Source organism: Heterodontus francisci, chromosome 30, assembly GCF_036365525.1.
Source record: "Heterodontus francisci isolate sHetFra1 chromosome 30, sHetFra1.hap1, whole genome shotgun sequence".
Taxonomy (NCBI): Eukaryota; Metazoa; Chordata; class Chondrichthyes; order Heterodontiformes; family Heterodontidae; genus Heterodontus; species Heterodontus francisci.
In genome coordinates, this window is record NC_090400.1 from 5816687 (window position 1) to 5835002 (window position 18316).

At 42.6% G+C, this 18316-nt stretch overlaps 1 protein-coding gene across 1 annotated transcript in view; it reads right to left on the reverse strand.

The window, feature by feature from the left end:
• Positions 1-18316, reverse strand: part of LOC137346462 (multidrug and toxin extrusion protein 1-like) — a 90239-nt gene that overhangs the window by 37005 nt on the left and 34918 nt on the right. The window contains exons 10-11 of the mRNA XM_068009913.1: positions 9100-9167; positions 264-372 (exon numbers count right to left, since the gene is read on the reverse strand). Coding sequence (XP_067866014.1) covers positions 264-372; positions 9100-9167 — 177 coding nt within the window. The remainder of the gene's footprint in view (positions 1-263; positions 373-9099; positions 9168-18316) is intronic.

The following is an 18316-nucleotide window of genomic DNA, read 5'->3' on the forward strand; positions in this document are numbered from 1 at the left end:
CACTGAACACCACTCAGTGCTTGATTGGTTCCCCTGTCATTGGACCCAATCTCCAACCCCTTCATCCTGGCACATTCTGACACTATCTATTTCTTCGACAGCACCTTCCAAACCCACAACCTCTACTGCCTAGAACAACAAGGACAGCAGGTGCATGGGAACATCACCACTTGCAAGTTCCCTCCAGGTCACACACCATTCGGACTTGGATATCACCTGAATAAATAGAATTTTAGTCAATGAGTTTAAACTATTGGACTCACCAATGCAGCACAAAGCAACTTTAACAGAGTTTACAGCCTGCTTTGGATTTCTGGCACCCAGCGCATTACCCACATGAACAGTTACAGCCACACTGTATCCTAAAGCAATCTGCAGGAGAAAGAACATAAACAGTTACTTGTACATTATTCTCTCTCTATCCCCCATTCAATTAGTTGCTGAAATTAACTGCTCCATTAATATACCTGTGGGTGGATGTACACCAAACAGACCAGGAAGGTCAGAGTTCAGTCCCTCCTTTGTACTGAGTTACCTGGTATCAAGTGGAAGCAGTTGGCATTAAACCTAACCTCACCTGCCCCCACCCCCCAAACCCACTTCCTACCTTGCCCTCCGGGTTTCTGGAAGGAACAAAACCACCCAGAGTTTCTGTTCCCAATTACTCTCCATTAACACGACAACTTTATAAAGTGTCCAACATACTCAATGAGTGCTCAATGAGTGGAGGATTTGTGCTGGCTCTGATTCCCTCATTTTCATCTTCACACTTGCCATTAAGGTCCCTCCCTACCTCTGTAGCTTCCTCCAGCCCTACAACCCTCTGAAATCTCTGCATTTCTCCAATACTGGGCTCTTGTGCACTCATCCCGGATTTCTATTGCTCCGCTATTGGCGGTCGTGCCTTCTGCTGCCTCAGGTCTAAGCTCTGGAATTCCGTCCCCTAACCTCTTGGCCTTTCTCTCCTCCTTTAAGGTGCATCTTCGATCCTACCCCTTTGACCAAGCTTTTGGTCACCTCTCTCAATATCTCCTTATCAAATTTTGTTTGATAACACTCCTGTGAAGCAACATGGGACATTTTACAATGTTAAAGACCCTATATAAATGCATTATTGTTGTTGAAGAATAGCAGCTTAGATGAGGTACCAGAAAGCTCCTGGTAAATATCAAACAGATCCCAGTGCACATCAGCACTTGGATCACCTGATTGAAAAGTCTTCCTAAGAGGAATGGCAAATGGAGGAAGGATACAAGAGATTTCAAGGGGTTGTAAGCAGTTTCACAGAGTGGGAAAATGCAGTTTCATGGTGAGAAATTTGGTCATCATACATCTTGGAAAAAGGTCAGTGGAAGGAAGTGTACTCTATATGATCAGATTGTTAACACAGTGGAGGACAGAGAGATCTTAGGGTGCTAATCTAGTTGTTTGAGACCCATTGGGGATGAGTGACCATAATATGATAGAATTCTTCATCAAGATGGAGAGTGACAGAGTTGATCCTGAGACAAGGGTCCTGAATTTGAATAAAGAAAACTACGAAGGTATGAGGTGCGAGTTGGCTATGATGGATTGGGATATGTTACTTAAAGAGATGATAGGTGGATAGGCAATGGCAAACATTCAAAGAGTGCATGGATGAACTGCAATGATTGTTTATCCCTGTCTGGTGCAAAAGTAAAATGGGAAAGGTGGCCAAACCATGACTTACAAGGGAAATTAGAGATAGCATTAGATCCAAGGAAGAGGCATATAAATTCGCCAGAAAAAAACAACAGACCTGAGGATTGGGAGCAGTTTAGAATTCAGCAAAGGAAGATCAAGAGATTGATTAAGAAGGGAAAAATAGAGTATTAGAGGAAACTTGTGGGGAACATAAAAATAGACTGAAAAAGTTTCTATAGGTATGTGAAGAGAAAAAGATTGGTGAAGACAAATGTAGGTCCCCTACAGTCAGAAACAGAGAATTTATTCTGGGGAGCAAAGAAATGACTGACCAACTAAATGCATACTTTGCTTCTGTCTTCACAAAGGAGGAGACAAATATCATACCAGAAATGTTGGGGAACACAGGGTTTAGTGAGAGGGAGGAACTGAAGGAAATCAGTATTAATAGAGAAATGGTGTTGGGGAAATTGATGGGATTGAAGGCCGATAAAGCGCCAGGGCCTGATAATCTACATCCCAGAGTACTTAAAGAAATGGCCCTCGAAATAGTGGATGCATTGGTGGTCATCTTTGAAGATTCTATAGACTCTGGAACAGTTCCTACAGATTGGAGGGTAGCTAATGTAACCCCACTATTTAAAAAGTGAGGTGGAGAGAAAGCAGAGAATTTTCGACCAGTCAGACTGACATTGCTGGTGGGAAAAATTCAAGAGTCCATTATCAAAGATTTTATAGCAGAGCACTTGGAGAACAGTGGTAGAATCGGGCAGAGTCAGCATGGATTTACAAAAGGGAAATCATCCTTGACAAATCTACTAGAATTCTTCAAGGATGTAACTTGTAGAGTTGTTGAGCGACAGCCAGTGGATGTGGTTTATTTGGACTTTCAGAAGGCTTTCGACAAAGTCCCACATAAGAGATTAGCTTGTAAAATTAAAGCGCATGGGATTGGGAGTAGTGTATTATGATGGATAGAAAATTGGTTGGCTGACAGCAAACAAAGAGTAGGAATAAATGGGTCTTTTTCTGAATAGCAGGCAGTGACTAGTGGGGTACCGCAGGGATCGGTGTTAGGACCCCAGCTATTCACAATATATATTAATGATTTAGATGAGGGAATTAAATGTAATGTCTCCAAATTTGCAGATGACTCAAAACTGGGTGGGAGGGTGAGTTGTGAGGAGGATGCAGAGTGGCTTCAGGGTGATTTGGACAAGTTGAGTGAGTGGGCAAATGCATGGCAGATGCAGTATAATGTGGATAAATGATTGAGGTTATCCACTTTGGTAGCGAAAACAGGAAGGCAGATTATTATCTGAACAGCTTTAAACTGAGAGAGGGGAATATGCAATGAGACCTGGGTGTTCTCGTACACAAGTCGCAGAAGGTAAGCATGCAGGTGCAACAGGTGGTAAAAAAGGCAAATGGTGTGTTGGCCTTCACAGCGAGAGGATTTGAGTACAGGAGCAGGGATGTCTTGCTGCAATTATACAGGGCCTTGGTGAGGCCACACCTGGAATATTGTATTCAGTTTTGGTCTCCTTATCTGAGGAGGGAAGTTTTTGCTATAGAGGGAATGCAGTGAAGGTTTACCAGACTGATTCCTGGGATGGCAGGACTGACATATGAAGAGAGATTGAGTCGGTTAGGATTATATTCGCTGGAGCTCAGAAGAGTGAGGGGGGATCTCATAGAAAGCTATAAAATTCTAACAGGACTTGACAGGGTAGTTGTAGGAAGAATTTTCCCGATGGTGAGGGAGTCCAGAACCAGGGGTCAGAGTCTAAGGATGCGGGGTAAACCTTTCAGGACTGAGATGAGGTGAAATTACTTCACCCAGAGAGTGGTGAGCCTGTGGAATTCATTACCACAGAAAGCAGTTGATGCCAAAACATTGCATGTTTTCAAGAAGGAGTTAGATATAGCTCTTGGGTCTAAAGGGATTAAAGGATATGGGGGGGAAAGTGGGAACAGGTTACTGAGTTGGATGATCAGCCATGATCATAATGAATTATTAGAGAGGATTCTTTGGGACAGGATTTACTCCCATTTGGAAACGAACAAACTTATTAGCGAGCGGCAGCATGGTTTTGTAAATGGGAGGTCGTGTCTCACTAATTTGATTGAGTTTTTTGAGGAAGTGACAAAGATGATTGATGAAGGAAGGGCAGTGGATGTTATCTATATGGACTTCAGTAAAGCCTTTGACAAGGTCCCTCATGGCAGACTGGTACAAAAGGTGAAGTCACACGGGATCAGAGGTGAGCTGGCAAGATGGATAGAACTGGCTCTGTCATAGGAGACAGATGGTCGCAGTGGCAGGGTGCTTTTCTGAATGGAGGGATGTGACTAGTTGTGTTCCGCAGGGATCAGTGCTGGGACCTTTGCTCTTTGTAGTATATATAAATGATTTGGAGGAAAATGTAGCTGGTCTGATTAGTAAGTTTGCGGACGGCACAAAGGTTGGTGGAGTTGCAGATAATGATGAGGTTTGTCAGAGTATACAGCAGGAGATAGATTGGTTGGAGACTTGGGCGGAGAAATGGCAGATGGAGTTTAATCCGGACAAATGTGAGGTAATGCATTTTGGAAGGTCTGATGCAGGTGGGAAGTATACAGTAAATGGCAGAACCCTTAGGAGTATTGACAGGCAGAGAGATCTGGGCGTACAGGTCCACAGGTCACTGAAAGTGGCAACGCAGGTGGATAAGGTAGTCAAGAAGGCATACGGCATGCTTGCTTTGGTCGGTCGGGGCATAGAGTATAAAAATTGGCAAGTCATGCTGCAGCTGTACAGAACTTTAGTCAGGCCACACTTAGACTATTGCGTGCAATTCTGGTCGCCACACTACCAGAAGGATGTGGAGGCTTTGGAGAGGGTACAGAAGCGGTTTACCAGGATGTTGCCTGGTCTGGAGAACATTAGCTATGAGGAGAGATTGGATAAACTCGGATTGTTTTCACTGGAACGACGGAGGTGGAGGGGCGACATGATAGAGGTTTACAAAGTTATGAGCGGCATGGAGAGAGTGGATAGTCAGAAGCTTTTTCCCAGGGTGGAAGAGTCAGTTACTGAGGGACATAGGTATAAGGTGCAAGGGGCAAAGTTTAGAGGGGATGTGCGAGACACGTTCTTTACACAGAGGGTGGTGAGTGCCTGGAACCTGCTGCCGGGGGAGGTGGTGGAAGCAGGTACGATAATGACGTTTAAGAGGCATCTTGACAAATACATGAATCGGATGGGAATAGAGGGATACGGTCCCCGGAAGTGCAGAAGGTTTTAGTTTCGGCAGGCATCAAGATCGGCGCAGGCTTGGAGGGCCGAATGGCCTGTTCCTGTGCTGTACTGTTCTTTGTTCTTTGTTCTAATGGTGGAGCAGGCATGAAGTGCTGAATGGCCTACTCGGCTCCTATTTTCTATGTTTCTATGTGTTGATATATAGATTTTGAAATGAGGAAGTACCTGTAGCAAAGGCCATTAAAAACGCAAATGAGATTCTGAATTTTATGTATAACCATATTGAATATTAAAGCAAGGGAATGATGTTGAATTTCTGAAAGAAATTGCTTATGTCACAATTGAAATATTGTATGCAGTCTAAATATATCAGATTAGAAACACAAAAAAGATATGGCAAAAGTTCACTCCTGTGATACCAGAAAAGAGAGGGTAGGAGAGAAAAGCAAAAGTAAACATTGATCCCTTCAAGGCTAAAACAGGGGTAATTATAATGAGGAATTCGGAAATGGCAGAAATGTTTATCAAATACTTTGTATCTGTCTTCACAGTAGAAGACACAAAAGGAGACCAAAAATAATGGGGTACTGAGGGGCTAATGAGAGTGAGGAACTTAAACTAATTAACCTCAATTGTGAAAATGTACAAAAGTAATGCGAGTAAAAGCCAATAAATTCCCTGGACCTGATGGCCTACATCCTCGGATTTTAATGGAAGAGACTGCGGAGATAGTAGATACATCAGTTATGATTTTGCAAAATTCCCTAGATTCAAGAATGTTCCCTGTGGATTGGAAGGTATGAATTGTAAACCCTGTCTTCAGGAAAGGAGGGAGAGAAAACACAGGGAACTACAGACCAGTTAACCTGGCATCAGTTGTTGGGAAAATGCTGGAATCTATTATTAAGGAGGTGCTAACAAAGCATTTCGAAAATCATTTTCGGATTATGCAGAGTCAATATGGTTTTCTGAAAGGAACATCATGTTTGACAAATTTATTGGAGTTTTGAGGATGTAACTTGCAGTGGAGATAAAGGGAAAACAATGGATGAGATATATTAGGATTTTCAAAAGGCATTCAATAAGATGCCACAAAAAAGGCAATTACATAAGATAAGGGCTTATAGGGTTTGGGAAAAAATATCAGCATGGATAGAGGATTGGTTACTGGATAGAAAGCAGACAGCAGGCATAAACAGGGCATTTCCAGGTTGTAACTAGTGTTTTGCCACAATGATCAGTGCCAGAATCTCAGCTATTTACTATCTATATTAATGACTTAGATAAAGTGGCCGAGAATAACGTGTCCAAGTTTGCTGACGATACAAAGTGAGGCAGGAATGTAAGCTATGAGGATGACACATAAAGGCTACAAAGAGATATAGACAAGTGAAGTGCGTGAGAAATAAGGTGACAGATGGAGTATAATGAGGGAACTATGAGGTTATTGACTGGTAGGAAGATTAGAAAATACTGTCTGGCGTTTAGAAGAATGAGAGGTAATCTGACTGAAACATTTATGATTGTGAGGGGACTTGACAGAGTATATGCTGAGAGGCCATTTCATTGGCTGGAAATTCTAGAACTAGAGGACATGTTCCTAGGATAAAAGGTCAATCATTTAAGACTGAGATGAGGAGGAATTTCTTCACTCACAGGGTTACGAATCTTTGGAAATCTCTACCCCAGAGGGCTATGGATGCTCATTCAATGACTATATTCAAGACTGAGATAGATATACCTTTGGACTGTATGGGGAATTAAGGGATATAGGGATCCATTGGGAAAGTCGAATTAAGGTCCAAGATCAGACCTGATCTAATTGAATAGCAGAACAGGTTCGAGGGGCCATATGGCCTACTCCTGCTCCGATTCCTTGTGATCTTATGCTACAGCCACAAACAACAGCTTGAAAAATTGGGCCTTCTATCACTGGAACAGAAAAGTTTGAAGGAGAATCTGATCGAGAATTTCTAAAATACAAAATGTTTTCAGAGAGTAATTGATGAAAATTGCTTTCACTCAGTAACAAGGAGGCATGGCTCAGAATTAACATTAGAAAAACAAAGGGAAGGCGTGATCAGAAATGTTTTCACAGAGAGTATCATTTGAACATGGAATAATATAGCACAAGGAGCTACTGGAGAAGAGAACATAACATCACTTAGAATACTTAGGTAAGTATTTGAAAAGGAAGAATATAAAACAATGTGATGAAAGGACAGGAAATGGGATTATAGAAGATAGCTCCAGTTGAAGAGCTAGCACCATTGCAGGCAAAACTGGGCTGAATGGTCTCCTTTAATGTTTGTGGGTATTTAAGTGTGTGGTTTGCAACTTAATAAACAGATTTAGTGGTATTATTGAAGGTGCATTGTCTCTACAGTTCAGGTGAGCTGTACTGGATCTGGTTACAAAGAGTGGAATAGTCCCAAACAAACATATGAATTAGGAGCAGGAGTAGGCCACTCGGCCCCTCAAGCATGCTCTGTCATTCAATAAGTTCATGGATGAACTGATTGCTCCACATTTCCACCTACCCCGATAACCTTCCACCCCCTTACTTATCAAGAATCTAATTACCTCTGCCTTAAAAATATTCAAAGATTCTGCTTTCACTGCCTTTTCAGGAAGAGAATTCCAAAGACTCACAACCCTCTGAGAGAAAATATTTCTCCTCATCTCTGTCTTAAATGGGCGACCCCTTATTTTTAAACAGAGACCCCTAGTTCTGGATTCTCCCACATCCAGCCTGTCAAGACCCCTCATGATCATATATGTTTCAATCAAGTCACTTCTTACTCTTCTAAATTCCAGCGGATACAAGCCTAGCCTGTTCAATCTTTCCTCGTAAGACAGCCCACTCATTCCAGGTATTAGTCTAGTAAACCTTCTCTGTACTGCCTCCAACACATTTCCATCCTTCCTTAAATAAGGAGACCAGTACTGTACACAGTATTCCAGATGTGGTCTCACCAATGCCCTGGAAAGCTGAAGCATAACCTCCCTATTTGTGTATTCAATTCTCCTCATGATAAACGATAACATTCTATTTGCTTTCCTAATTATATGCTGAACCTGCATACTAATCTTTTGCCATTCATACACTCGGACACCCAGATCCCTCTGCATCTCAGAGTGCTGCAATCTCTCACCATTTAGATAATATGCTTCTTTTTTATTCTTCCTGCCAAAGTGGACAATTTCACACTTTCCTACACTATACTCCATTTGCCAAGTCTTTGCCCACTCACTTAACCTATCTATATCCCTTTGTAGCTCCCTTATGTCCTTTTCACAAGTTACTTTCCTACCTATCTTTGTGTCATCAGCAAATGTTGTAACCATACCTTCGGTCCCTTCATCTAAGTCATTTACATAAATTGTAAAAAGTTGAGGCCCCAGCACAGATCCCTGTGGCACACCACTCATTACATCTTACCAAGCAGAAAATGACCCATTTATGCCTACGCTCTGTTTCCTGTTAGTTAACCTTCTATCCATGCCAATATGTTTCCCCCTATACCATGAGCTTTTATTTTCTGCAATAACCTTTGATGTGGCACCTTATCAAATGTCTTCTGGAAATCTAAGGACAATACATCCACCGGTTCCCCTTTATCCACAGCACATGTAACTCCCTCAAAGAACTCCAATAAATTGGTTAAGCATGATTTCCCTTTCTAAATGCCCTGCTATAACGTCTTTAATAATAGCTTCTAACATTTTTCGTGAGGCAGATGTGAAGCTAACTAGCCTGTAGTTTCCTACTTTCTGAAGAAAGAAATTACATTTGCTATATTTAAATCGAATGGAACCTTCCCCGAATCTAGGGAATTTTGGAAAATTAAAACTAATACATCAACTATCTCACTAGTCACTTCTTTTAACACCCCGGATGAAGTCCATCAGGACCTAGGGACCTATCAGCCCGCAGCTCCAACAATTTGTTCAGTGCCACTTCCCTGGTGATTGCAATTTTCTTGAGTTCCTCCCTCCCTTCCATTTCATGAGTTACAGCTAATACTGGGATGTTACTTGTATCATCAATAGTGAAGTCTCCCTTACTGTAAGTGCAATAAAAAAGATCGTTTAACATTCATTTGATGCATTCTCTCGGTATGAAGAGTAATTTTGTTTCCTTGTTCTGTTAAACATTCATTAGGCCTGTAAGAACAGAATCTTCACCTTACCATGCACATTACTGTTAAAATCTGAAAAATAATAGTCTGGGCTCCGAGTTGAACTTCATTAATAAACCCTGTGAACAGGAAGGGAACAAAGTGTAATATAAACTGCATTAAAGCAAACTAATATTGAGAGAAAAATAAATTAAGGAAAATTGTAAATTACAGACCCAAAACAAATCTCTGTGCTTCTGTTTTGGGGGAAGGGGGTCAGTGCCCCTTCTAATTACTCATCCCTCATCTTCCTCCCTTCCTGGGAGCTCCATCTGAGAGGATGGGGGGGGGTGATAGGATTCCAGGATTCTGCCGATGCTGCTCAGAAGCCGCTGCCAGGATGTAATAAGAATGGTCTGATAATGGCTTCCCCTCGGATTGTCTCCTCCTCTGAAGAGCAGTGCCTGGCCTCCAAGCTGCTACTCCCCATGGCAGCCCATGTGAGATCAGTAACTCAGCAGAGTACTGAATTGACCCTCAATCTCTGGTGCCATGTGCTAAAACATTCATTTATTTAAGATTTGTTTGATTTAATATGGAATGATAGGCACAGTCTAGGATGTGCTACAGAGCAGTGATATATTGAGAGATTGAGACAATGTCGAATTATAGAATCTTACAGCACAGAATGAGACCATTCAGTCTGTTGTGCCTGTGCTAGCCATTTGAAAGAGCTGTCCAATTTAATCCCATCATAAACTGCAAGAGTGAAATGGATACAAGACAATGATATTACCTTCTAAATAATACAATTAATATTCACACTGATAGAGCAATTCCAATATAGACAGGATACTCTTCTGAATTACCTGTCAGGTCTGACTGTTCCTGTGACTTGGTTTGCAAAACATTCCCTGCTGTCCTCCCACTATCCTATTCCAGAAAGCCAATTGATGAAGGACAGCACAGCAGCCAATCATTACTCGGTCAAACCTTTATTTACAGAGTGAAATATTACAAGCATATTCCTCCTAACTAAACCACACTACAGTTTCAGTAAGTGTCTCTCTAAATGTGCTCAAGAGAAACCTCAATTAATGCCCTCTACCTGCGTAAAATTATATGCACTTGATATATAATGAACGGATTCCCTTCTTTCTCTTTAAATAAAAAGCTTAGAGTTAACTCACACAAACAAAATTTCAAAACAGATCAAAGAAAACTTCCATAATCTATACAAAGCATTACATTACGACTCACCCCCTCCTCTCGGACCCTAACAATTTTTTCGTACTGGCATTTCCTTTCATAGAGCAATCAGACAGCTGATGACTTGCATCAACCTATTGACTAAGAGATTTCCTTTCCAGCGTTAGATTGAAGCTGGCAAGGTCAATCCGTAACCTTTTCTCAATCACACTTTTTCTGGAGTGTAACTTATTCCATAATGAACAATTCTCTACATAACATTCAATGGGATACTATCTTCATTAAGCCCTGTGCTTAGAATATCACTTAAAATATTTGACAGAAAGAATCCTATATCCACTGCCTCCACGAGAACCATTGTTTCACTAGCCAAAGTACTTTTAACAATCTTTTTTTATTTTCTTAACTTCCGAAGCTAAAGGACAACATTTCCCATTTCCCCCCTGCCCCCCACCTCAGAAATGTTATGAAACCAGCTGCACTCATATTCTCATCAGGAAGATTAGCGTGTGAAGCATCACTACAAATGACTAATTTCATGTTCTTTGGAAGCTTAATCTGTATTTCAAGCTCACAGGAAAACAGTCTTGTGTATATACTGTGTCCTTATTGAACTGCCCTCTGATGGATGCCTGCAGTTAGTGCCTCATGGTAGAGGTCACATGACTACAGCAAGCCAGGAGACACATTGTTACAGTATTGCATTGCTATCCCAAACATCCCCCTTTTCATAGAAAAAAACACCCAAAAAATGCCTACATTAACATTGGCACTGTGAGTTATCCAAGTTACCCACTTTGCACACAACTGTTCTCGTGCATTTGCAGTTCGTTATTCTCGTCAGTCTCTGCAATTGCATTGCACACATCGGGCTGAATTTTACCAGCCCTCCGATATCGGTGGTCGTGGCAGGGGGGCCCAGAAAATTCTTCCGGGAAAGGCCCGCCTTGGCCCCCAAGGCCGAGAAGGCCCTGCTGCATTTAACCGGCAGCGGCGAGGCATTGACGTGCGCACCCCTACGCCCACCACACCCCCACCCCCCACCCCCACCACCCTGCCACTCAGCAGTGGTACCTTCATTTTAATATTAACATTAATTTAAAAACATGCAAATAAACTTACCTGGTCCCAACAGCTGTCCCATGCTGATATACCGACTGCTGGCCGGAACTCCCGCACCTTCAGATTTCGGCACAGACATCCGAGGCATGATACTGGTGGGGAGGGGAGAGCAGTGAAATTCTCAGGTCGGGAGGTGGGGGGGTCAGTGGGGAAAACTGATTCAATAGGCTGAGAGGATGGTGGGAAGGTGTTGAAGGGCAAAGGGTGCAAAGTTTGGGGTTGAAAGGTTGGGACCAGCAAAAATGTCTTTTCGGAGGAGGGAGGGAAATAAATATATTGTTTTATCATTTGGGGGGTGGAGGAGGGGCTTTGATGTGTAATGAACTAATTTTATTCAAATAAAATGTGGTGGCACCTTTAACAGTTCAAATAATCTGTCCGGGCTTGACGCTCTTTAAAAATGGCGTCGGGGCCTGCGCGGTGGCGCCGGATGCCATTGATGGGGATGGAGCAGCTGCTCCCTCAACATCATCGGGGCTGGCCATCCAAGATGGTCTTCATTTAAATCAGCCCCTGTGCAAAATATTGTGGGGGCTCAGCGACGGCGGATCTGCACGGGCGGACCGCCAACTTCAAAGAGCGGCACTGCGATTTGTGGCGCGTTCAGAAAATTCAGGCCATAGTATTGAAATCGTGCTGGTCTCTTCATGGTGTGCGTGTGTGTTGTTGGTGGCTGTTCATCTGGGTGAATTTATCTTCTCCAGCGAGTGTCATTTCTATGTCACTTGTTGCCGCAGTAACTGTTGTTGTTCCATTTCCGTTGTTGAGGTGCTGTGGACCTCTGGGATTGATGGTTGGTCTGTGGTCTGTGCAGGCGGTGAATTCTCATCTTCCTGATTGACCACCTGCGGTGAAGAACAGCTTCTCCAGTTGTGTGTATATGCCTGTGGTTGCGACAGTATATCTGGTCATTCACTTCCATCGCGTATGATCGAGGTGACAACTGCTCTGTGCAGGTCCCAAGTTGCCACTTGGGCTGATTCTTGTTGGGAGCGTTGAAAGTTTGTACTCTGACTGGCTCTCCAATGTTCAATTCCGGCAATGGTTTGGCAGTTTTGTCAAAATGAAATTTGGCTTCCTGCCGTTTCACCTTGATTTTATCACTCACACCTGTTACTACTTTTGGTTTCGGTAGCTGTTTTGCTATTGGAAGTATAGTTTGGGTGCTGCATGACATTAGTCTTTGTACCAGACTACTTTCCATGCCTTTGGTAGGTGTGTTTCTCCACTCGAGGATTGCCTTGTATACATTTGTTCTGGATTTGCTCGATTTCTTTATGATTACTTTGGCGATTTTCACTGCCGCCTCAGCCTTTCCATTGGACTGGGGATAATGTGGAGATGATGTACGGTTTTGAATTTCCCAATCCTTTATGAAGTGGCTGAATTCTTCATTCGTCAACTGAGGGCCATTGTCCGTCATCACAATGTCTGGAATCCCGTAACAACCGCAGTGTGCTTTCCGGTAGTGATTGAAGCCAGCTGGTCTATCTCCCAGTAGTCAGAATAGTAGTCTACGGTGACAAGATAATCAGTTCCTGCGAGAGTGAAGAGGACTACTCCCAGCTTCATTCACGGTCTGTCCAGGATGTCTTGTGTCATCAGCAGCTCTTTAACATGCTTAGATTGGTACTCATTACATGCACTGCACTGGCTGATGTGATCCTGGATTTCATTGCTCATGTTTGGCCAGTAGAGCACTTCTCTTGCCTTCCTCAGACTCAACTCAATTCCTTGGTGGTCTGCATGGATGCGTTTAGCATCTCTCCTCTCTACTCCTTCAGGATAATGACTTTATTTCCTTTGCACATGATGCCATCTTGGGCTGTCAATTCATCTCTGTAAGCCCAATATGCTCTTGTGACCACAGGAGTGTCCTTGATGCTTTCAGGCCATCCTTTCATCACTACTTCTTGTAACACTTGGAGAGTTGCATCTTGTTGGGTAATTCGCTTGATTTGAACAAGGCACTTGTCTGTCAGATTCAATGTCTCTGCTGGGTTGATGACTTCCAGAGCAGCTTCATGTTGGATCTGGAAGATTTCACACTCTGTTATAGCATCCTCTACTTTCTTCATAGGGAGTGCTGCTCTCGATAGCATGTCAGCAATGTACATCTGTTTCCCTTACTTGTATGTCACATCCAGATGATATCTCTGTCATGGAGTAGCATTCTTCGCAGACGCCTTGGAACAGATTGGTGTGGCTTGAGGAAAATGCTTTGGAGTGGTTTGTGGTTGGATTGACTGTCACTTTGTCTCTTCCAAGTAGGTATTGATGAAAATGTTCACAAGCAAAGACAATGGCCAGGCACTCTCGATCTGAGCGTAGAGTCAGTCCATTTGTGTTAATGCCCTGGATGCCAATGTGACTGGTTGTTCTTGCTGCATTAGTGTTGCTCCAAGTCCTGTCTCGCTGGTGTCACACTGCAGGGTGAATTCATCTTTTACATCATAGTATTTTAGCACTGGCTTTGCCGTCACTGGCTGTTTGATTTTAGTGAACACTGCTTCTTGTTCTGTTCCCCAATACCACTGCAGTGAGTTGGCATAATGGTTCACACTCCAAAGAGAAATTAGACAAGAATTTGTGAAATTATTGATGAATCCAACAAATCATCACTCTGCTTTTACATCTGTCAGTTGCCACATTGCTGCTACCACGCTCACCTGTTCAGGTTCCAGGCGAAGACCTTTTGCTGTCAGTACATGACCGAAGAATTTGACTTGGGGCATCTTTAATTGCAGTTTTTTTCTGTTCAGCTTCAGGTTCACCTCGTGAGTTCTGTCCAGCAGTCACACTAGATTTTGATCGAGGTCAGCAATGGTTTCTTACATTGAGTCTCTGCATCCATAAACTAGCAGATCATCCACTATAGCTTCCACTCTGGGAAGATCACGAACTATCTCATGCTGTCTGTGTTGATACTCCTCTGGAGCCGTGGAAATGCCAAACGGCATGCACAACCATCTGTATCTCCCGAATGGTGTCCAGAATGAGGTTAGAAAGCTGCTGCTTTCATCCAGCTTCACTTGCCAGTAACCATCGTTCGCATCTCGGGTAGTGCAGATTTCAGCCTTTGCAAGTTGTGGCAAAATTCCTTCAATGGTTGGCATCAGGTAGTGAGATCTCTTCAGAGTTTTATTTAGATCCTTTGGGCCGATGCAAAATCTCAGCTTTCCAGGTTGTTTCACTGCTCCAATGCTGCTAATCCATTCTGTCGGGGTTGTCACTTCCTTGATTACTCCCTTCTTTTCCAGCTCTTCTATCTTGTCTTTCAGGCTGGCCTTGAGAACAGCAGGAACTTTCCTCTGCAGATGCTGAATTGGTCTTATCCTCTCATCTACTTCAGGATGATATTCTCCAGAAAGACATCCTAAACCTGTAAACACATCGTTGTACGCCTCTAGGATCTGTTCCGTGGTCAATGGTTTAGTAGCTGCGACACGTTGCCAATCTCTTTTTGCACGTTGAGGGTTATCAGTCCAAGCTTTAGACTTGCTTCGGCTGAGATGAGTGGCTTTTGCTTGCCGTCTATGATCTGGAACTCCAGATCTTCATTCTTGTCATTGTATTGGGCTCTCAGAGTAACTTGTCCTCTTGGCACTAGTATGGTGCCACCATATAGCCTCAACCTAACTTTCGAGGACTTCATTTTTGGGATCGCCACATTGAGCCACTTCTTACAGGTCTGTGAAGGTCATGATATTGCATGATGCACCGGTGTCTATCTGAGACTTTATGTTGACTTGATATTCTCCCTCTGCAGTCATCATTCCAACGTCACAAACAATTGATCACCGATTGACCTCTCTGAAGCAACCTGTTATATGGTGCATAGTGATTCGTCAAGAATTTTTGGTTGATATCTCTCCAATGACTATCTGTACCTGCATGTGCTTCCTTCTAGCCAAACACTTGTCTGCAAAATTATTAGGCTTCTTGCAGTGAAAATACTGCTTTCCCCACACTGGACATGCTATTTTTAACTTTGTGTGATATTCTCCACAGTATTTGCATCCTGTCATTTGTCAGTGATCTTTCTTCCCTTTCGGTCTGGAATATCTATCAGCATAATGCAAGGCCTGGTCTGTTCTGCCATGAATATGCTCTAGCTGCTGATTTACAACCTCAGTGCTTCTGCACATGTCGATCGCTTTCCTGAGAGTAAGTTTCTCCTCTCTCAGTAGATGTGCTCTCACTTTGGGATATATTTTCCCTCATGCAATATTTTAGTTGCACAAATTCACAGGATTCTGTGAACTGTGTTAAGGCAGTAATATATTGATCAATGGAATCTTTTTCACCTTGGACCCTAATATTGAACACATACTGTTCACAAGTTATGTTCACTTAGAGTTCAAAGCATGCCTTTAAGGCTTTCAACATTTCTGCTGTCTGTTTTTGTTCTTCAGAAAGATTTAGGGTGGAATACAGTTTGTAACAGTCTCTCCCCAACAGTGATAGAAGTGCAGCTATTTGTAACTGTTCTGGTTTGCAAACATAATCTATTGCAATTTAATAACTTTGCCATTGCGATTGGAAAAACTGCCAGTTCTGCTTCACAGGGACAGTGAAGGAACAGTGATATAGTGATATATGGAGGGGAACTTGCAGGTGGTGGTGTTCCCATGCATCTGCTGCCCTTGTCCTTCTAGGTGGTAGAGGTTGGGTGGTGGGAAGGAACTGTCGAAGGAGCCTTGGTGAGTTGCTGCAATGCTTCTTGTAAATGGTACACACTGTGCATCGATGGTGGAGGGAGTGAATGTTGATGGTGTGATGGGGTGCCAATCAAGCGGGCTGCTTTGTCTTGGATGGTGTCGAACTTCTTGAGTGTTGTTGGAGCTGCGCCCATCCAAACAAGTGGAGAGTATTCCATCACATTCCTGGCTTGTGCCTTGTAGATGGTGGACAGGCATTGGGGAGTCAGGAATTGAGTTACTCTTCACAGAATTCCCAGCTTCTGACCTGTTCTTGGAACCACAGTTTATGTGGCTGGTCCAGTTTAGTTTCTGGTCAATAGTAACCCCCAGGATGTTTCTCCATGATTTTGTCCACAATCAGCCTTTTGGCCTCACTAAGTATTATTGCAGAAAGACTAAATATGGTCACCGGTCCAAAAAATGTAGAATGAAAATATTTTTGTCTCTGTTCCCTATTGTTATACCCATGACAAGAGCCTTGTTAAAGTCACATGCCAATGCAAGGCTTACAATAGGACATGGTGGCATTCTCTGATACAGATTTCACACTAATCTCTTCTTTAAGCCTTGTATACTCTTCATCAACCACACCTGCATCCTTTATCAGGGATTTCAATCTTTGACAAGTTGGGTGAGCATATTGTCGATGTAACCTTAAGACAATTTGCTTCTTTTCTCACTGATTCTTATCACCTGATGTCATTGTCTGACACTTTGATGAGAAGTGTCAGAATTTGTTCAGGCAATACAATAATGTCCTGACTGGGTAAACTGCAGGTCCACTGGCTTTCCAAAAATAATTATCATGCTCCATGTCAAGATTCATTTGTGCCTTTTTCGTAGAAAATCTACTCAACAGCAACGGTATCTCACTAGAAACTAGATGACTACATGACTACATGAGTACTGATAAAATGGCTTACACCAGCTATTTGACATGGAATTACAAATCTCTTTCGGGACCTTAATGTGGTGTTATTGCCAAACCAAAAGCAAGTAGTACTTTTCTGTCTTAACCTTGCATTGATCGTCACTACTGAATGAATCTAGATAACATTTTAACCAATCTGTTCCACATACAGTGGAAGTGCATGCACTACCTAGCACAACACAGTCAAATGAGTTTGTGACTAACACATTAATCACAGGACTAAAACTCCTTGTGACTAGTAAAATTTGTTTGCATTCATCATTACCTTCATCTTCTGTCTCAGATTTCTCTGTCTCATGTGTCATTTCAAGTGATCTGCCTCTCCACTTTGGGCGATTCATCTCATAATGATACCTGAAGGACCTATTAACTGTTCCTTGGGCATTTCTGGGATTCATTCACTGTTTTAATTCTGTCTTCTGTTGTAATAGCCAGATCTACTAATGGTGCTTATTCTACTGGTCTGTAACTCTTCCATTGAATTGATGCATGTGTCCAGCAACTGGACCATTTGTTCCACCAAAGCTGAAGGAAATGGCTGTCTCTCCAGGACTTTTTTCAAGGCAGAAGGCATCTGATCCAACAGGGAGTCTCTTTCCAATAAGCAAACATGAATTAAGACCAGGAGCCTGTCCATACGAGACACTTTAGCACACTCCAACAGTTTAAATGATAGCACTGATCTAGGGCTTCCCAGATTGAACTTCCTCAATCTTTTATACAGTCTGTTAAAGTCCATGATGTATTCTTGCATGGCATAGATCAAAATCTATTGAGGTCTGGCCATGCCTCATTGGCATTTGATAGATTATCTTCCTTGTACATTTCATTCAAGAACTCTAATTGAAGGTCCAAACCTTCATCACTATCCAGCTCACAAAATACTTCATTTCTGATTTACTTTGGGTAGGAAGCTACAATGCCAAGGCCAATACTTGTCCATATAGCCACTTCATTCATCCACTGGTCATATGGTTCGGGCTCTGAGAACATTGGCGGGTAATCATATCCCAACAATTTTCACTTGCTTTCTAACATTTCTCACAATGGCTCATAGGATTGTAATCTTATGTCTGAATGTTTTCTTTGCTTTCAAACTTTATTTTTAGGCAACCATTCTCTGCTACCACATTCTATTCCAGAAAGCCAGTTGGTGAAGGATAGAAACATATAAAAATAGGAGCAGGAGAAGGCCATTCGGCCCTTCGTGCCTGCTTTGTATTCAATAAAATCATGGCTGATCATCCAAACTCAGTAACCTGTTCCCACTTTCTCCCCGTATCGCTTGATCCCATTAGCCCGAAGAACTCTATCTAACTCTTTC